We start from the raw sequence: 21,158 nt of genomic DNA, 5'->3' as shown, positions 1-21,158 counted from the left end.
ACTCTTTCTCTTTTTTTCTCTATCTAAAATAAAGATAAAATTTAATAAAAAAAATATTTAATGAGATCATTTATCTTTGGTCCAAAAAGACTACAATTAATTTTAACTATAAATTGTATTTATTCTATTGATTAAGCTCAAAATTCAAAAGAATTTATCGTTAAGTTTCTAGTTTGAAATAACTACAACCTCTTACAGTAAAGGTTAATATAATAATTATGACCTATCGTTATAGTGATAAATAGCCTCATTATATACAATCCTGTCTCAATTAAATATAGTCTTCCTAACCAGCTCCCGCTCTCTCTCTCTGGAGTATTTAAGCTTCTTCTAACCGGACCCCAAAGGCGAATTAAATCTGCCCCAAAATAATTATAATTTTGGTGATCCAATCCCCCCTTTACTTCTCATAAAACTGCAAAAACCTCCGTCGTTTTCTTTGATAGGCCCGTTGGATCTGGGCTCTGTCTCTCACAAAATCCTCCACCCTTTAGATCTCCTCTAGGTCTTTCTCTTCCTCCTCTCTGTTCGATTCCAAAACCCTCTCTCTCTCTGCGACTCCAAAGAGTCTCAGATCTGCTCTCTAGAACGCATCCATGGCTTCTCCAGTACCCCAAGGGGTACCAAGACCTGGATTTCAGAGACCTCCTCCTCCTCCTCCTCCTCCTTCTCTTGCCGATCAAATGCAAACCCTAACCCTAAATCGACCTCAAGCTCCTCTTCCTCCCTCTGCAACTGCCCCTTCTCGCTCCATGCCCTTCAATCCTTCTCAAAACCCTAGCTCTGCAATTCCTCCTCCCCCTTTCGCAATTCAATCCCAAAACCCTAGCCCAAATACTAATCCTTCTTCAAACCCTAATTTTGGGATCCCACCTCCGCCCTTTACGTCGAGGCCTGGCATTAGGATGTCGCCACCTCCGCCAAGTGCCCCATCAATGATGGCAAATGGCCCTCGCAGTGATGGAATTTTGGGGAATTCGCCCTCCCCGCACCAGGGCCCTCCTCTCGCCGGAGGGAATTTTCCCTCCAGGCCCCATGGCCCACTGGGAAATGTACCGTCTGGACCCCAATTTCTGCCTCAGGGCCCGCCTCTTGCCAGGGGCAATACGGGTAATTTGGCCTCTGCTCCCCAGTTCGCGCCCCAAGGTCCACCTCTGACCGGGGGTAATTTAGGGAGTTTTCCTTCGGTTCCACCTCTAACTGGGGGCATCTTGGGGAATTTGCCATCGGCCCCGCAGTTTCCGGCCCGGGGGCCACCTCCAACTGGGGTCAGTTTGGGAAATTTGGCACCTGGGGCACAGTTTCCTGTCCAGGGCCCGGCCATGACTGCGGGCAATGTGGGAAATTTGGCACCTGGGGCTCAATTTCCGGTTCAGGGCCCTACTCCTGCTGGGGGAAATATGGCGAATTTGGCACCTGGAGCGCAATTTCCTGTCCGGGGCCCACCTCCTGTGGGGGGAAGTTTTGGTAATTTGGCGAGGGGCCCGCAGTCTTCGAGTCAGGGTATGCCTATGGGTTCGGCGCCAATGGTCGGGTCTCCTTTATGGCAACAAACTCAGGTTAGGAAAAAAAATCCTTCTCTATTTGTTTGTCTTTTTTTCCTTGCTAGTTTTGAGTGTTTTGTAGAATTTTATGAGTATTTTGTGTTTCCGAGCACTGATGTTATTGTTGTTTTCTTTAATTTTTCATGTGTAATTTGTGTTGCTTTGCGTGGTACTTGTTTTTATGAGAATCATGCTTTTAAATTGTTTAGAATTTGGAGGGATTTTATGAGTAATTTGTGTTTGTTGATATTCTGTGTGGAAGATGCAGGTTAGTTATTGTTGATGTCATATGTTTTTTAGGTTATTCGGTAGGTGATTGTGATTCCTTGATGATACTAGTTGATGGCATTTGGTGTTGAAGTAGGCAGATAACATATGAATTGAAGAACTTGATGGTCATGATCTCTTTGCTTGGGTTTAGATCATAAGTGTGATATTGGGTTTAAACCTGCGTTCTCACCCAAATAAATATTTTGATAAACAATCATATTTGTGAATCACTATGGTATTGGGTTCAACTTCGAGCTTACCTAGCCATAAATAAAATGAATTGGAGATATGTAGTTTGTTGAGCTTTCACTCATGCAATCAGCAAATACAATTTGGGAATCAAACTTGTTTGAGCATAAAAATTGGAAGCAAATCATGTATTATTCGGATAATTGAATGCAAATGGAAAAAAAAAACTGTATCTGTTGAAAATTGAGATTGAAAATATGAATGGCAAATTGCATGGATGTTGCACAAGTAAATGTGGATAAGAGAAACCTAGGAATGTAGAGCAACAACTAAGAGAAAGCATATTGTATGCGAGGATGAGCACCAAAGCCCTAGATCTGAGAGGGAATGCTGTGGGGCTGGTAATCATAGAGCTTGAATTTTCTAGGAACCTTTTAAAGAGAGAAGTAGGCTATCAAAGAGTTCATAAAGCTATGTGGTTTTTATTGTGTAAATCCCTCTCTCCATCCCCCCTTATATAAGGAATAATGGGAGTCTAATGTTCCTTTTCAATGAGTCTTGGAGAAACTAATCCCCCAAATATCAGGATGTGTATCTTCATATGACGATTTGAAACCTTTTAGAAAATAATTATTTATATATATTATATTTATGAAAAGTTTTTCTTTTTGTCCTTTTTTTTAACAAAGGATAAGCATAAAAAATATGCCCATGGGATTCTCCCCGTAAAAATAGGTACCTTGTGGCCGCACACGCAAACATCTCCTGCTTGGCTGTAAGGCCAAGCGAAACTAATTTTTTATATATTTACTCCCACTTTGAGCATGATCTGAATGGCTATATTTTGTCATGAGGTTTTTCTCATGCTTTCACAGATATGCCTTTCATGATAGTTTCCCTAATTTCTATCGCACTTAGACCCTTTGTCAATAATTACACACTTAGACCCTTTGTCAATAATTACACACTTAGACCCTTTGTCAATAATTACACACTTAGACCCTTTGTCAATAGGTCAACAATCATATCAGATGAGGGCAAATAACTGTCACATTGTTCTTTTCAACTACATCATGAATGTAGTCATACTGCACCTCTATGTGTTTATCTTTGGAGTTATTTTCTCTACTTTGTATTAGTCAATGTTCAAAAAAAAGGGATTCGGTCGCCTAGGTGTTTTGGGTGCCTGGGCGCCCAGGCGAGCGCCCAGAGACAGGGTGCCCTCACCAAAATTGAAACCACCCGTGCCCCCCACCCCCCAATAGCCAAAACAGGGGAGTTCTTAGGGCGTGGTTTTAAGCGTTAGGGGTTTTTAGGGCAATTTTAGAGCTCCAAATTCGTGAAATAAACGAAAATGTAATAAGGAAAAATAAAAAAATGAAAAAAAATTAAAAGAAAAACACAGGATTCATAACATAATATGTTGTAGCAAAATAAAATCAAAACCCTCTTTCAAATATAATAATGTTTTAAAAATATCAAAACCAAAACGATGTCGGTGCAAACCTCGTCTATTGGGTCGCCAAAAGTTCTCAAAATCAACTACTAGAAGCTCCAAATCCACTTATGAACAATAGCCTTTATTTTGGGAAGAAATAAAAAAAAATAAAAAATTTATCGATCTTTCGATAAATCACAAAAGAGTGGTTTTTGGGGGGTTTTTTCTCACCCTAAGAGGCTTCAGTGTCTCCACTAGATTAGGTCTCTTTATTGTTGGTTGGGGATCAGGTAGGTGCGTACTGACGACATCCATTTGGCTGGGATGACAAAGTCCATTTCCTCATGGAAGGGAGGACTCCCCCAAGAATGAATTGGAGTCAAAGGAATTCTTTGAGGTGCATGCAGTGGGGGCACTAGATAGTACTAGTAAGCTGGTCATGTTTAAGTAAAGGTTTGAGGATATATCTCTTATTTGAAACACAACATTCTATATTTTCTATGTCTAGTATTTTTATACGTAGGACATAATACGCCTCTTCATATTGTTCATCTTAAACCAAGAAGAAAGCCATGACTCGGTCCTATCAATTGTTTCGAAGTCATTTCCAGCTAATAATATATCATTCACATATAACGAGAGTGTTGTGAATTTACTCCCATTCTTGAAAAGTTAACCTTTCTCAAAAAATGTTCTACTTGCATTCGTGAAGGCATACTCACAATGGTCTAGTCTATTTACTTCATATCCCATTTGAAGGATAACATTATGAAATGTCAAGTACCTTTGTCTTGAAGATTGTTTTAGAATATATAAGCTCTATTTAGTTTATATACTTTATTTTATTGGCCCTTAATTATGAAGCTTCAGGTTGCTTCATGTTAATGGTTTCTTGCAGTTCACCATTCAAAAACATTGTCTTTACATCCAGTTAGTAGAGTTCTAGGTCATAGTAAGCAATGATTGCAAAATTATTCTAATGCATATAAACGTCGCAACAAGGGTGTGAGCATCAACATAATCGACTCCCTGTCTTTGGGTAAAAGCCCTTCGCTACTAACCTAGCTTTGAATTTATCAATAGAATCATCAGACTTTAGCTTCTTTTTAAGTGCCAATTTGCAACCAATAAGTTTCTTATTTGAGGGTAAATCAAATAAGAATTCTTCTCTCATGGCTTTAAGTCATTTTTGAGATTCGTATGACTTTATTGCATCATTAAAATCAAAGTGGTCATGAATGTCATTTAGGTCAATAAAGTTATTTATATCCTCACTCATGTAAACATAGAAGTCATCAAGATATTATGGAGAAGCTTTAGACCTCTTTTGACCACTTAGCATAGGATGCCTTGGTTCTTCAACATTTTCATGTTGATTATGGTCATTAGTATCCATTATGGGCGATGATTCTAAATCACCTATAATCTTTAGTGGATCATCATTATCTTCTGTAAGTGGGTTTTTTATAGTAAGATCTTCTAGGAACTTAGCATTTCGGTTTTCAATCTGACAGTTATCCTTGCGATAAAGCTTATAGCCCTTTGAACCTTAGGGGTATCCTATAAAATTACAAAGTAGAGTTTTGTTTTTCCAATTTATCTCTTTGCTGATGTGGGATTAGCACATGCACTGTTGACTCCATTTCTTTAAGTTGCTTTGATCAGGTTTTCTATTTGTCCATAATTCATAAGGGGTAACATATATTGCCTTGTTGCAACCTTGTTAAGTATATAGATAGCTCTACTGAATGCTTCTCCCCAAAAAATTCTTGGGTAGACTAGCTTGAGCCATTATGGACCTAGTCATCTCTAAGAGGGTTCTATTGCACCTTTCAGCTATACCATTTTGCTGTGGTGTATAAGGCATAGTCGTATATTTTAGTACCATCATAGTTTCAAAAAGCGCTAGGTGGCCCCTATGCAGCCATGGGGGCCCAGGCTGCCTAGCTCCTAGGCGGCTGCATAGAACAGTTCTGGGCAGCCCAGTTGAAAAAAAAAAAAAAAAAAAAAAAACTAAGACCATAATCCCAGTTAAAAAAAGAAGATAGAAGTTGAGAAGAGAATTTTGATAATCCATAAGACCATAATCTATATTTTTCATACAATTCTGAAGCAGTAAAACCATACAAGCATACACTGATAGTCTGATACATTGTAGACTGTACACACAAAAGTTAGATGGTAGAACTAGAAAGTAGAAAGTAGAAACTAAAAATAAGAAAAAGAAAATGTACAGAAATTCAGAAAATATACAGTCTAGGACACAATAGTCAACACTCAACACAATAGTCAACACTCAACGCCACGAGTCTTCAGTCATCATCATCAGAAGGAATAGGGTCAGCTTCATCATATGCATCAGAATCGAGGCCATCATCATCAGAGTCATCTCCCTCTTCAATATAACGCTCGTCCTCTGTTACTTCTGAATCTGCCTCTTTCTCCTCTTCTTCTACCTCCCTCTTATTAGTATGTGCAGATGAGGCTCTAGGAGTCTTGGCTGCTCTACCATTTTCTATCTTTTTGTGCTTCCCTGAACACAAATATTGTATAATTTTCTCCATGGTAGCCTCAAGAACATTTTTACACGGGGCAACATCTCCCTTAATATCGGCAAGGTATTTTTAACCCTGTAAATGCCCCCATTAGTATCATTTCTACAATAATTACATTTAATACGATTTTTGTCATTCGGATTAGGGTTATAACTAGACTTCCAACTTAGATCACCACTTCTAGAAGAACCTGGAAAAGATATTTCCGTAGAACGAGGCTCATTTTCATCATTTTCTGGTTCTTTTAAATTCAGAAGTTGTCTAATCTCATCCCGAAGAGCTTCAGGAACTTTTTTACAGGAAGCAACATTCCTTTTAATACCAGCAAGGTGTTTCTTGAATCGGTTTATACCCCATTGATATCTTTTTTACAAAAATTATACCTTATACAATTTTTATCGTTTGGTTTTGGGTTATAACCATACTTCCAACCCGGATCACTTCTTCTAAAAGTAGCAGAAATAGATCTATTCAAATGACAAGGATTTTATTCCTGTTTTTGTTTTACAAAACTCATATATTGCTTAATCTCCTCTCTGATAGCTTCAGGAACATTTTTACAAAGGGCAACATCCCCCTTAATACCGGCAAAATGCTTCTTAAACCGGTTTATCTCCCCTTTCGTATCTTTTTCACAAAATAAAACAAGCAATCTAAAAAGTAAATTTTTGCACTTACTTTGATTGCTCGAACTCCAAACTCCCATCTATGAGATGTTTTTTAGTGTTAAAATAATAAAAAACACCCTCTAAGAGGATTATAAATCTTCAAAACTAAATCAAATCTACCTGGGTGATGTTTGGATCCATTTTTCGTAACTTTGATAGAAGCACTTCGATCCAATAAAAGTCACAAAATTTAGTTTTCTTGAGGTTTGTTTCTCTCTAAATGGGTTCTTGTGGGTTTAGGTTTGAAATGAACCTAAAACCCATCCTTCAAACCCTTTATATTTAAAAAAAAATTAATACAACTAAAAAATAATAATTCTCGCCCCTAGGCGGGGCGCAGACCTTGGGTGGCTGCTCAGGGTTGGGCACTGGCGCCCGTCTAGGCGGGTTCCGTTCGGCTTTTCCCTAGGCAGTCGCCCAGGGACTGCTGCCCAGTTTATCCACCTAGGCCTGAGCGATTCGCCTAGGCCTTCTGGACTGCCTAGGCGGCCACTTAGGCGCTAGGCGGTCTGCTTTTTTGAACACTGAGTACCATTTTCTTTGCAATAAGTTTCGAAGGTTTTTGATGTGTATTCACCTCCCCTATTAGTTCTAAGAATGTGATAAAATATATGACATCCTTGTGTGAGATTTAACATTAAGAGGCCCTCAAATGTCTTAGTGCACCACATTTAATGATTCACTATTTATCTTTCCCTTATTGAATGGTTTCCTAGTCATTTTTCCTAACAAACATTGCTGACAGGTTGGAAATTCTATATTATTTAGATTTGGATTGAGACCTCTTTATTTTATCCTTCCTATATAGTCTAGCCTAAGTTTCCAAGTGTATGCATCAACAACGATTGCACAATTGAGACAATTAGAATCAGAGGAAACTTTATTATCAACATTCATGGATAAGGAGCATATAGTGTTCCTCAATCAAGTGTCCTCAAGTATAAATTTGTCCACGTTTTCCAATTGACACCTTTATTGATCAGAAGTGAACTTCAACACTTTTTCACTTTTCGAATAAGCAAAGGGACAAATATAATATTTCGATCCAATATTTCGCCTCGTACCGAGGACAAAATATGCATCAATTAGTACAATATTGATTGTCCCTACATACAATCTACATGTCCCTATACTTAAAACATCAGTGTGGGTGTTGTTTCCCATGCATATGCACTTCTTCCTAGCTTTAATTTATTTGAAATCTGCTAAAAGGTTCTTGGAGCTTGCAATATGATGGTTTGCTCCCAAATCTACCCACCATCCTTTGATGTCATAGTCTGCAAGCAAACACTCTTAAGGCTATACAAATGACTTCATGCCTTGTGCTCCCATTTTTGCTATATTTTGAATTGTACATGTTGCTTTTTTGTGGGCATTGATTTTTTAAGTGACTTGACTGGCCATATGTGAGGCATTTTGGTGGTCCTTGTTTAGTCTATTGGTTGTTTGGCTCGGTTCCTTTATTTATGTACCTATTGTTCATCTTCTTAAAGTTTCATTGAATTTTTTGATTATTAGGCTTTGGCTAGGTTTAGGAGGACCGTGAGCAAGCATGAGCTCACTTTTTTTTTTTATCTTTGTTCACATATTCTTGTTCTAAGGTCAATTGCATGGGTATGCCCCTTAAATGAAGGGATTTTGCGTTTAACTTAGCGCTATGGTTGTCTTCCTCCATGAAGGTGGAAGACTATTTAAAATGGTGAAAACTTGGATATGCTCGGGAATTTTATTTTTGACAGAGGTTAGGTCCTTAGCCAAAATGAACATTTTATGTACATGGTCCACCACATTGTCACCATCCTTCATTTTAAAGGAGTTGTATTGCTATAGGAGCAGTTGGAGGTGAGTCTCTGCTGTCGTGTCATATTTTGTAATTATGACCTCTAGCATTTTCTTAGATGTCTGATAATATCCAAATACCCTAATAAGATGATCTTGCATAAAATGTTAGCATCAAGGTCTTAGCTATGAGGTCATCTTCTAGGAATCTTTCTAATTTTTCTTTAGTGGGTTTATCACCGATGACTGGTGGGTCATCCTTTAGCACATTGAAATTCTTGTCTTGGATGAGGAGATCTTCCATCTTCCTCTTCCACATGCAGAAGTTGGTCCCATTTAATTTTTCTATTTTTGAGAGTTCTGCCATCAGTTTTTATAGGACTTGCTGAGTTATATATGAGCAACCTAAGTAGTTTCTAAGTTCTAAACGAATTAAAATTGTTAAAGAAACTAACTAAAAGCCACCAAAATTATTCAATGTGGTCAATACCTGTTATAAAGAGAGAGCCACAAGATGTAATTGCTTCGGAATAAATTCCAACTAACCTTACAAAAGTAAAAAATGATAGTTTGTTGTTTCCCCCAAATTTCTCTAAAAGTTCTCTATATCATGTCATTGCTTCTATTAATAACTGGCTAATGCTCTTGGTCTCAAGATAATGGATATCAATATAGCAATAAAAAATATTTGGAGTCCATGCTTGTACCACTACTATGCGACATACATAACTCCAAATGGTTTCACAACCTTATTTATAGAAAGAGAACCAAGATACTCAGTAATGGAGCTCATATTTCTAAAGAGAGAGAGCGAGAAACTGAGAGGAAATAATGAATGTCTTTATTGAAGTAGGCAGTAATGGAGGTCTTTATTCCAGAGAGAGATCAGCAACGAAGGTCTCGATCAAAGAAGCATGAAACTGAATAGAAGACTTATCAATGCCAAGACCCACGGTGGAGGGAGGATGGGAGAGAGAAACTTGGTATAGGGGCAACAACTAAGTGCAAGTTTTATTTAGAGGGCGACACATAAATCAAGAGTCCATTATGAAAAAAATAATTTGGAATATTTAAAGAAATTGTTTTGTTGGGTGTTTCTGTGTACTTGAAAAGTATAAATGATAAGGAAGTTTAAGATAACTTTTTACCAAGTTTCAAAAAAAGATAACTTTTACCCCTTAAGGGGGAGAAATAACAGAGTGAGACTCACTGTGTCTTCCTAAAGGATGCTTCAAACAACCAAATTGAAGCAAAAGGCAAAATAATGAGAAGCCAATGGAAGAGCAAACATGATAATATCCATATAGAACAGCCCTATAATTAGAAGATGAAAGAGGAATTCAACAAAAATACCTTTGGCTCTGATGCTAGTGAAAGCAAATATATCATATGCGAGGATGAGTGCTAAAGCCCTAGATCGGAGAGGGAATGGCGTGAGGCTGGTGATCATAGAGCCGGATTTTATAGGTACCTTTTTAGAGAGAGAAGGAAGCTGTCAGGGAGTTCTTAAAGCTCTGTGTAGATCCTTCTATCTAGCCGCCCTTATATAAAAAAGAATGGAAACATTCCTTCTCAATGGGTCTTTGAGAAACTAACCCCTAGATATCAGCGATGTACTTATCCTCATATGATCGTTCGAAATCGTTTATAAAATGATTGTTTATATATATTGTATTTAGGAAAAGCCAAAAAGTCTTTTTACAAAGGATAAGCATAAAGTATTTCCATCGGATTCTTCACATGAAACTATGTATGGCAGTTTGACAACATGAAGCAACTTCTAGAAAAAGAGGAGCAAAATTCCAAGGCATCTATAAGTACAAGATGGAAGAATAGTCACGGAAAAAGGAGTTCAGGACACAAGAAAAGATATAGAAAAACTGGTTTTTGGAAATGGTTTGTATCTTCTTTTGAAAAAAATTGAAACAGATTTGAGAAGAATGGTATAGAAAGGGCCGATAACTTTTCTTATCACAAAAGGTCTATTCAAGATGGTAAGCACAATGAAGGGAAAGCCTTATGTCTACATTGATAGTTTGTGTTTTTCTAGACTTGCCAGTTGACTTATATTGTAATGCAAACTAGTTGTCTAGTGGGAAATACATTAGATAACCATCCTTTGAAAATCACGTGTAGCCTAGTTACCTTAAGGATCAAGGTGAGTTGATTATAATGTGCAGTGTTTGAAAATTCGCTCGAGTCCACTCGAACTGTGACAAGGGTCACGAGGTGCTCAGCCTCGACAGATTGCAGAGCCTAGAACAGCATATGCTTGGGTACCTTGCCCATTATTCAGGTGATTACTGTGCAGACTTCCCTTAGTTGCATAGTGCCTACTTGAGTCTACATAACAGTCATTGAAATGACGCTGATCCAAATCGGTAATTTCTGATCTGGCTCAGGAGATGTTTAAAGTCAAGATCATGTTGATTCTTGGACAGAATGGGCAGTTCGGTCTACATGTAAAGTATGATTTCCTATACAATCTAAACGGGATAGCTTAGGTGGCTATAGCGTGCGGGTATTAGGCAAAAGGTGGGAGGTTGGAACCTTCGTTGCACACGCACATTTGCTATACATCAAAACTAAATGGTTTATGTGGTTATAGCGCACTACTATTAGCTGAAAGTTAGGAGTTTGAAACCTCTTAATTCACCCTCATTTTTTCTTTAATGTCCATCAAAACATATGTACTATATATTTTTTTGAATGTTTTAACAAAGAGGGAGGATTTAAACCTCAACATTGGGCTTAACAACCTTAAGTCTAGGCTAGCCGATGGGGCTGTTCAAATATCTGGTATGCTTTATATATCTTGTATACTCTACATGCATTTTTTTTTTACTTGGCTAGATTACCTGGTTTTTAGTTCTAAAACAAAAGAAAAATCTTAGATTTTGATGGGTTTAAAATTGAGATTTACTATTCATCTAAATTTCAAGAGCTCGGATCTCCTAGATCTGAACTGGATACCCAAATCTGGGGTTTCGATTTGTTTGTTTGGGGAAGCTTTGATGAGAATTGGAGGCATCAATTCGAACTGCGTGCAAAGATTTGGGGATCAGCCTCAAAATTTTGTTCGTAAATTCAATTGAGTAATACTAGTAAAAGATTTGAGTTTGTTACATGAACTCTTTTGCGGTTATACTTTCATGTTACAGATCTTTACAGTGTATGATTCTCATGGAAAAAAGATAATTTTGCTGCTATAGTAATTAAAGGATATGGTTGCATTGGGTTGCTTATATTTGCTTAAAATTTTGGCTCCGGTAAAGCATTTATGTTGATTGTATTCTTTGTTCAACTTTATTGAAATCCTTTGCAAATATGTGTCTTTGCATCTGTCTTTTATTTTTATTTTTTGTGCTTATGAATACTAACAATTCTTATTTTGAGATATAATATCAGCTGCATTTGATTTTTCTGCTCGGATCTTGGAACTTTTATAACCAGATGTGCTTCAAGTTCTGTATCTCTAATAGACCATTGTTTGCCATAGGCCCATCTGAATTAGTGAACTGTTTTTGTGCCTTCAGGGTCCATCTCCACGTCTATCTGGTCCTATGCAGCCACCAAGGATGTATGGAATGCCGCCTTCTTTACCCAATCAACATCTCCACGGAATGCAACCTGGGATGGGTCATCCTCCTGGTACTGGAGTTTTGGGTATGGCAAGGTCAGGTTCTCCTGTTGCCGGAGCCCCAGGTGCTGGGGCATCGAAGATTGATCCAAACCAAATCCCCCGCCCTATTCCAAGTTCTTCATCAATTTTGTTTGAATCCCATCCTAATAGTCAAGCCAATCTCCCACCGGTATGCTATTAACTATCTCTGCTTAATTTATATACATTATATTTGATCTGGGCTTATACCTGTCTCTACTCTGCAATCTGCATTGCTATGGGTTTCCATGTTTAATAAATATCTCTCATTTTTCATACTCTACCGTAATGCATAAAACTTTTCATGCAATAACCAAGTCTGTTTTAATATTTAGAGATCCGACTGAGAATTGATGACTTTTTTCTTTCTAAAGTCTGCTGCAAGTAATTATATTGTGAAGGACTATGGAAATTGCAGTCCACGCTACATAAGAAGTACTATTTATCAGGTAATTTATTGGTGCTTGTTGAATTCTGAGGAGTTAAGAGTTAATTAATCAATCTTATTCAATCTTTATCCTGTGTTTTATGTAGCTGTTCTGCACCAGAGGTGTTGCCAATACCTGGATAGTTTTTTTCATTACCAAAATAATGTTCTCTTATCTACATTTTTTTCATAGATTCCATGCACTGGTGATCTTTTGACGACATCAAGCATGCCATTGGCTTTGATGATTCAACCATTGGCTCTTCCACACCCCTCTGAGGAGCCTATCCAAGTAATGCTTTCCCTTTTGTTTGTTTCTCCATTCATGACATGTAACACACTTGCTGATGCTTGTTTCTTCCTGGTGATTTTTATTACTGAGAATTGATCAACACTCATCAGAATTGTCAGAAAAGCTGAAATAGTATAAATACTTCCCAAATGCTATCTCACTGAACTGTTTTAGTCATTATTATTGGAAGTTTGGGTCCTAAACATTCATTTTGGTTTTAATGCATGGTGCCATCGATATTTGCTAGGGCTTTCTTGCTGCCTGGTATACATATGTAATCAGTTGCTCACCATGCTTTTAACTATTGTTTGAGTCTTGAGGACTGTTTTTAGAGTTCTTATAACTTTTTACGCTTGTAATAAATAAATTAATTACTACAAGAGTTATTCTTCTTATACTTCTTCTTCTTCAAAAAAACATAAAATGCTTTACGACAATAAAAAAATGCTTTACGGATGAAATGGTGACCAGCCACTGATGATCCGTCGGTTGAGGTCCTATCGTGCTAATAATTTTTCATGTTATGAATTTCCTGTGTGCGCAAAAGTCCTCTTGATTTAGAACTTAATTTGATTGAGAGAATTTGACTGAGTGCTCCTTTTCGCTTTTATTCGTTGTTATTTGAATATTTTTGGGGAATGAATATATCATACTAAAGTAAGTAGTTGTCCCTAAAGAACCCATACCGCCACCTCAATCTCATTTTCTAAATTTACCTATCATCAAGTGGTTTTAAATCAAAGGCTTTTGACTCTGTTTATGCCATGACAGATGAAAACAAGTTAGTCCAACTTTTACTTCAGCGGTTTGCTACTTTGCAGCCTTCATGCTTCCCATTTGTCCCCTATCGTATTGTCTATTAATGGCTTTAGATGCTACATACTGGCTGCCTTGTAGGTGGGCAGCAATGTAAATGCATTATTAAATAAACCGTTTACTTTAAATTATGAAGCAAATAGTACATGAAGATTATTCGACAAGATGATAAATAAGAAATTACTATAAAAAATTGTCATTGTTTTACAATGTTGTGCCATGGCTTATAGCAAGCCAGCATATGACTCGAGTTAGATATTCACCAATAAGTGGTTATATGGGCTGTTTCTCTTATATTATATTGTTTTTTTCATTATCTCTACTCAAGGTTGTGGATTTTGGAGAAAGTGGACCTGTACGATGCTCTCGTTGCAAAGGGTATATAAATCCATTCATGAAGTTCATTGATCAGGGAAGGCGCTTCATCTGTAATTTATGTGGTATGTGGACTCTTTCATTCTTTCTTTCTGTCTCTCTCTCTCTCTCATTTTTTTTTCCTTCTCCCTTGTCGTAAGTAACAAGAGGTGGTCCACTTGGGTGACCGATAGAACTTTATAATGTCCAGAATGTAATAATGAGTAATTACCAACATTAACTTCTGTGTGTGGGCACTGGAGTGTTCGGATGTAGTGGACCTAGTGGTCATGACCCCCTTAAGGTTAACCAGTGAGTGAATTTTAATGCTGAAGTAGACATTACGTTTAAACATGAAAATATTCCTATTAATGAAAGGGAAAAGAACAGTAGTTTGGCATGGATTCTTATCATTTTCATGCGCTACGTTCAGTTTAAACAATGCTAGTGGTTTCCACATTGCTCATACCTTCAGCAACAATGACTTACTGCAAGGCTTTGTGGGCTTCAGCTCTCTCAAGATGCAAGTGCATGCTGTTTAATTGACTGGATGCTTTCTTGTTTCTGTGCACCCCAATTCCTAAGTGCTCACCTTCATGTATTTTCTCACAAGTCCCTTGACATAATCTATGATCACTATCTTCATGGTACAGATAGACAAGCTGCCGAAAATGAAATGGGTCCACGTAATGATCTGTGGTATTATGAGTGACAAAATCAAAACCTGGGATTTGGGAAACTTCCAACTAAATAGACTTGTGATTTCAGCGAGTCGTACTTATTTATTTGTATAATTTTGTCTTCTAGAAAAATTAAGAAATATCAAAAAATACAGAAGGGAATAATAGATACAAGTTGCATATGAGTCCTGGCCCCTATACCCTCTTTTTTTTCCTGGGCTTCTATACTTGTTTCTACTTCCTGTCAGTTCCGTGGTATATATCATATTTTCGTTTTTATGCAGGGTTCACCGATGAAACTCCTCGTGACTACATATGCAATCTAGGGCCAGATGGAAGACGTCGAGATGCTGATGAAAGGCCAGAGCTATGCAGAGGAACTGTTGAATTTGTTGCAACCAAGGAGTACACGGTTAGTTTCCTATAATATATTTGCCGACACTAAAGTATGCTTGCGAAATATTTTTCAAGATGGCTTACAAAGTTAGAATTGTAAGGTCGAATTTGAAGTTAAGAAATATTTCGGTTATGTTGGGCTCATGTTTGATATGCTAATTTTTTGTGTTGCATCCCATTTGGTTTTATATTTTCGATGCGAAGCATCATATGCGATGCTTGTTTTGCTACTGCAACACTTGATATTAATTGTCTTCTATATGTTTGTAGAATTCTAGGTCCACTGAGCCTTCACTATGGGAATTTTGTTCCTATCCATCTAATTGCTGTACCAGTTCTCGGATACCTGAACCTTCACCCGTAGTTTTGAAGCCTGAGCATCATGTTGTTCCTGGCAGATCTTGGTTTTGGTCTTTGGAGAACCTTCTTTAGTATCAGCCATATCTTTGTTTCGTTTTTCGCATGTATCTTCACATTCATGAGTACATTGGTATAGAATTTCACACACCCATATATGTATTTTGATTTGGTCCTCACATGAACATTTCATTCTTCTTTTCAATACTTGATTGTAGGGCTGTTAATGGTCCCAGTCTGGGCCACAGGCTTTCGGTCTGGGCTCAATTTTGGCCGGGTTCAGGATGCATGTTAAGGCCTGTGGGTCAGGAATGATAAGTTCGAAATATTTTGTCCAGGCTTGGCCCCTGCTAAAAAGTTTTTGAAGTACATATTACACATGAAAAAGATTTTTTCCTTATATTTTATAAGGTCCGATTTTTTTCTATCTCGGGCTGGGTTTGGGCCTCATCATCATGAATCCGGGCAGTGCTGGCCAGGGCCCAGAACTGATTTTTAAGACCCGGGCTGGGCCGGGCCTATGGTGCATTGTCTCAGGCCGGCTAGGGCCTGGGCTAGCCCATCCTGAAGTCCACCCGTTAACAGCCCTACTTGATTGAAATCTAGCTTGCTTATCACCGAAATGTATCGTGTCCCTTCTTACCTATGTGTTCCCTCAGTTACTTAGGTCTGGCAATTATCCCAATTCCCTTGAAATAAAAGGACAGAGTTCTTCTGTCTCTGCCTTCTAATGAGATTGTACCTCTCCCTTCAACTTCCAGTTATCTAAAGGATTTCCTCTTGTTTAACTTAAGGGCATTCTAAGTAAGAAGAACTTCATCTTCAGCACATCATTAGCATTAATGGCTAGAAAAAAGTAGTAAACGAACCTGTATCTTTCCTCATCGCAAAACACTCCCCTGGCACCTGCTTTGTGAATTCACCTAACTGAATGTCCCCACACGGGTTCAGGTTAATCGCCTACCTCCTCCATTACCTGATTCTTTCGTGAGCCATGTTGCTTGTCTAGTTACTCTTTTAATGCCTTTATCGCTTGTCACAAGGGCTTATTTGATTTGGAATTTTTGTTTGAATGGAATACCTTTTCTTCAAGTATCGATGTCTATGGCATTATGAATAAATTTTGATGGATGATACCAGTTCATTTCCTGTTATTAAGATTAGGTATAACATCTCTCCAATACTAATTTTTCTTCTATTCTATTTTGAGTTGATGGTTATCTGATGCTTTTGATGCATGCTTTCACCATGTTTTTTCAGGTCCGTGAACCAATGCCTGCTGTATTTTACTTCCTTGTAGATGTATCATTGAATGCAGTACAAACTGGTGCAACTGCAGCAGCATGCATTGCAATCCGACAAGCAATTGCCGATCTTCCTGTAAGTTCTGTTTCCGAGAGACCATGACCATTTGATCGTTTTCTTTTATTTATAGTGTGGGATTTAAACCAAGTGTTCAGATCTAGAGCTCTATACTAGAAATGTTTAGGTTAGAGCTATCTCATCCACTTCTTATGGGTCTGGTTTCTGTTATAAGCTGAGCTGTAAGCATCCACTGAAGCAACGCTAGTTCAGATTTGACTTTCTTGAGTTGTTATTTCGGTCTTTTATCATGCCCCGTTTATTTTGGAAATTATCCTTTATAAGAAATGATCTTTGTGTTCTTTTCTCCTGTTGTTGATTACATTGATATGACTTTGGAAAGAGGATTTCTGTCTAAACTTTGCAGCATTCGTAGTTTATATTATCCACGAATTGAATAGCATGGTTGATCTGCGTTATTTCCAGGAAGGTCCTCGGACATTTGTGGGGATTGCAACATTTGACTCAACTATTCACTTTTACAATTTGAGAAGAGCATCACAGCAGGTACCTCTTCAGTTTCAGTTTCTTTCCTTGTTAAAGAATCTTGCTTCTTAACATTCAATTAAGTGTATCATGGTTGTGATGATATATCTCCTTTGTCAGCCTATTATGCTCATTGTTCCTGATGTTCAAGATGTTTACACTCCCCTACAAACAGATCTCGTTGTACAACTCACCGAGGTTGGTCTTGCAATGCTTTGGATTTAGAATAACTTTATATTTGCTTTGTTGTGTCTGATTTATTTGAAAAAAGTTTCCATTTTAATTCTTTGGGGCAATTTAAGAAACTTTTTTGCGTGGATTTAGTGCCGTGAACATCTGGAGCAACTTCTGAAGAGCATTCCAGACATGTTTCAGAGCAACAGAGTTGCTGAATCAGCCTTCGGTGCTGCTATTAAGGTCTATTATCCATATTTGATGTTTAATTTCTATTGTAATAGCAGCAACTTGCTCTCTCTCTCTCTCTTTGTTTTTCCTTTTTAGACATGGGTGCAGGGATACTTACACATTTTAGTTAGAGGACCCATTAACCCAATGTATGCATTTTGGTCATTTTACCATGTCCTTTGGTTCTGACTGTAGAACATTCAGCTTTTATATGACTGTGGGCAAAAGTTTTCTGGATTAGGATTTACTGTCATCTTGTGATGATTGCAGGGTGCATTTTTGGCTTTGAAGCCAACAGGAGGAAAGTTGCTTGCATTTCAGTCAGGTAATCCACTTTAAGGCATCTGCAATTGTTTTCAATTTATGATTGCCTTCAAACCATATTCTTTGGTTCAATTTTCTTTTTACCTTACATATCAAGGGCTTTAGGGCTCAGTGCATGGTCCCTATTTGTAATAGTTTTGCATTACCGCAGTCTTGCCATCTCTGGGTATTGGAGCTCTGTCTGCAAGAGAAGCTGAAGGAAGAGCAAATGTGTTAGTCAGTGAGAAGGTTGTTTAATACTTTCTTTGGGTGATTTTATATGTTTTAAGATTCTGAAAAAAATTAAAGGAAAGTTTCTCAATTCTCAGAAATTTTTATCAAACAATATGTGGGGATAAAACATAGAAATGCCTTCCATACTTGAATTGGGGCTTAATCTGGGCCATATGATTGAATATCTATGCTAAAAACTTTGATTTCAAAGTTATTCATATCTGAAAAGAGTTTCATTGTTTACTAATAGGAACATTCTTTACACATCTGGTTTATGCTATGTACCTACTTCAGTGTTTCAACTCACTATATCGAACTTTATTTCTAGGACTGGCATAAGAAAACCCGCAATTGGTAAAATAATCTGGATAAGGACATGTTTCCTTCTCTGGGTAAATCAAAGATAAAATCTTTTAGAGAGTTTTTTATTTTTTTTTCCAGAAAATATTCGCATCAGAGAGTGTGTAGGAAGAGTTACACATAAGATGTTTCTGACTGGGTGAGGTTCCTTTTCAAATTTGTATTTTGAGAGGAAAGAGTAGACCATAGAGAGAGAGAGACATTGAATTGGATTAGATGTTATGCTACCCTAGATCCTTTCTATTTAAGGTTTCCCATTATAAGTACCCTGCCTTATAATCTCTTTTGGTCCTATTCTAGTTGAATGTCCTTGTACTATGGCTTAATAATGTAGCTTAGACTGTTTGTGGATGGGACTTTGTTATTGATTATCAATAATATGCTGTGATTAAAACAATTGTTGGTATTCCTCTTCTCTTCCTGAATATCATCAGTGGTACTTTGTGATTATAGGAGGCCCATAAATTGCTTCAACCTGCAGACAAGACTTTCAAGACGATGGCTATAGAATTTGCAGAACATCAGGTGCGATCTAGGATGAAATTGTGTTTGCTTCTTGTTCACTAGTCTCCCTTTGATTGTTACATATAAAAGGGGAAGATTTTATTTATTTTGGCTCTTTTATAGGTCTGCGTGGATATCTTCATTACTGCACAATCTTATGTTGATATAGCTTCCATATCTGTTGTTCCTATAACAACTGGGGGACAGGTATTCAAGGCTCCAGCTCCTTTCTCATTTTTTTTCTGGATTTATTGCAAGAAGAGATATCTCTTGTATGGCTGCTCGCAATTTGTTAACTGATATAATATTGGTCAATCTGTGATATTTCTTTGGAAGCAGTTATTTCCTTACTCCCCTGAATGCTGCTGTTTATTATTTCTCTTTATGTTATCTTGGAAGGAAGATTAATCACGTGCATGGCATTTTCCACATTTTGAGGCCTTGAGAAAGCAATAATTGGGCTTTCCTTTTCTTTCTTGAATTGATGGACACAAGGTTCTGCAAGGGCAGCAAAATTATTGGTGATATGGAGGATTGCATTCATGAATCTATAGGCCGAAAGCAAGCTGTTGGGCACATTTTGGTGCATGTGATAAAATCAGAAATGCCACTTTGTTGACATATATGATTCTGTATTCTCTATCTTCACAATTTCTTTATATATCATGTGCTCTTGTTATGGTGCATATGTAAGTTAGATATGTCTAATGATGATGATTAAATGGTAATTGATCACAGAAGAAGTAAGTAGGTCGGAAGTTTTAAGAAAGATATGGAAATTAATTTTTTGTAAATAAATCAACTTACTTTTCATGCACCTAGTGATTTAGTTCATATAAATTTCAGGTGAGGGAAAACGGACGACTTTCTTGTTGGTTATAAGATCTGTCTCTACGGCTGGTTTTGGTGTGGGCTTGAAAGTCATAATACTTCCTGTTTTACTTTAGTCAGCTGCTCTATCCATTTTGTGTTTGATTTTGCTATTTGGTAGAACTAAATAGCACTTTTAATTCCTTGGATTAGTGGCACCAAATCTTGATTAGTATAACTAAATCATGGTGGATTGTCTGTCAAATTACTCGTGGCAGGGCTCCTGCATGTATAACTCATCACATAAGAATATGTGATTTCTAACGTTTGCCCTATGTTCTCCTTTGCTCGACTATGTAGTTTACAGATGCTTGTTTTTGTTGCAGGTCTATTGTTACTACCCCTTCTCATCTATTTCTGACTCTGCCAAGCTTTACAATGATCTTAGATGGAATGTTACGAGGCCCCAAGGTTTTGAAGCAGTAATGAGAGTAAGATGCAGCCAGGTAATTTACAGTTCAAATCCAGATGACAAACTTCCCCTCTCAAGTTAATCTTTATGCTCTTTGATTAGTTTCTTTTCCAACCATGATAACGTTTTCTGTAGGGTTTGCAAGTTCAGGACTACTTTGGCAACTTCTGCAAGCGCATCCCTACAGATGTGGATCTGCCTGGGGTCAGTGTATTTTGATTATGAATAAAATTTAGACATTTCCTCATCCAATTTTGAGTTGAATATTGGGTGTATTGGTTATTTCAAATGAGTTGCAAGAAGCAGGAAAATATTATATCTGATTAGGCTGACACACTGTTAACGTAGTTGAAAGTTGTTACCTATGGCAGTAAATGGCTGCTTCCGGATGAATTAGCCCTTTTGATAATTGAGCCCTTCCCTTCAGATTATTGATTAATTACCTGTATTATGCTTCGATTGCTGTTAATATATGGTACAGACCCCTCTAGATGTTTCTCAACAATGACCTATTATAAAAAATAATACTCTACTCATGCATCTAAAGCATTTTACTTTAGCTGTTGGGTGACATATTTGTCAGTTTCGCTATCCACCTCGGAGCTCTTAGATTAACTCAATAGCCCAAGAATATCTTTGCATGTGAGGGCAAGTCTTGAGTTCACTTATGCAGGACACGCCCTGGAGAAGAGCTATTTATTGTCAGTGAATTGGAGATGGGTCACCATCTTGCCCTCAAATGGGAGCCAGGCTTTGGCTGGTCAATGAGTCCATTGGATACCTTTGAGTTTGATTT

The 21,158-nt window shown here is 37.6% G+C and overlaps 1 protein-coding gene across 2 annotated transcripts in view; it reads left to right on the top strand.

The window, feature by feature from the left end:
• The first annotated feature begins 503 nt into the window (after window positions 1-503).
• LOC18447425 (protein transport protein SEC24 B) overlaps window positions 504-21,158 on the top strand; it is a 29,948-nt gene continuing 9,293 nt past the window's right edge. The window contains exons 1-16 of one of the 2 annotated variants that reach the window (XM_011629917.3): window positions 504-1,559; window positions 11,980-12,255; window positions 12,479-12,553; window positions 12,725-12,823; window positions 13,968-14,079; window positions 14,958-15,085; window positions 16,687-16,806; window positions 17,215-17,295; window positions 17,395-17,472; window positions 17,599-17,691; window positions 17,950-18,004; window positions 18,155-18,231; window positions 19,030-19,101; window positions 19,204-19,287; window positions 20,277-20,396; window positions 20,498-20,566. In XM_011629917.3, coding sequence (XP_011628219.1) covers window positions 597-1,559; window positions 11,980-12,255; window positions 12,479-12,553; window positions 12,725-12,823; window positions 13,968-14,079; window positions 14,958-15,085; window positions 16,687-16,806; window positions 17,215-17,295; window positions 17,395-17,472; window positions 17,599-17,691; window positions 17,950-18,004; window positions 18,155-18,231; window positions 19,030-19,101; window positions 19,204-19,287; window positions 20,277-20,396; window positions 20,498-20,566 — 2,502 coding nt within the window. In that variant the 5' untranslated portion in view covers window positions 504-596. Of the gene's footprint in view, window positions 1,560-11,979; window positions 12,256-12,439; window positions 12,554-12,724; window positions 12,824-13,967; window positions 14,080-14,957; window positions 15,086-16,686; window positions 16,807-17,214; window positions 17,296-17,394; window positions 17,473-17,598; window positions 17,692-17,949; window positions 18,005-18,154; window positions 18,232-19,029; window positions 19,102-19,203; window positions 19,288-20,276; window positions 20,397-20,497; window positions 20,567-21,158 lie in introns of those variants that run through there. The other variant, XM_088849336.1, reaches the window with a different exon arrangement.

Source organism: Amborella trichopoda, chromosome 10 (genome assembly GCF_054954075.1).
Source record: "Amborella trichopoda isolate Santa Cruz 75 chromosome 10, AtrichopodaSantaCruz75HAP2 v2.0, whole genome shotgun sequence".
Classification (NCBI taxonomy): domain Eukaryota; kingdom Viridiplantae; phylum Streptophyta; class Magnoliopsida; order Amborellales; family Amborellaceae; genus Amborella; species Amborella trichopoda.
This window is presented reverse-complemented; position numbering and strand designations above follow the sequence as displayed.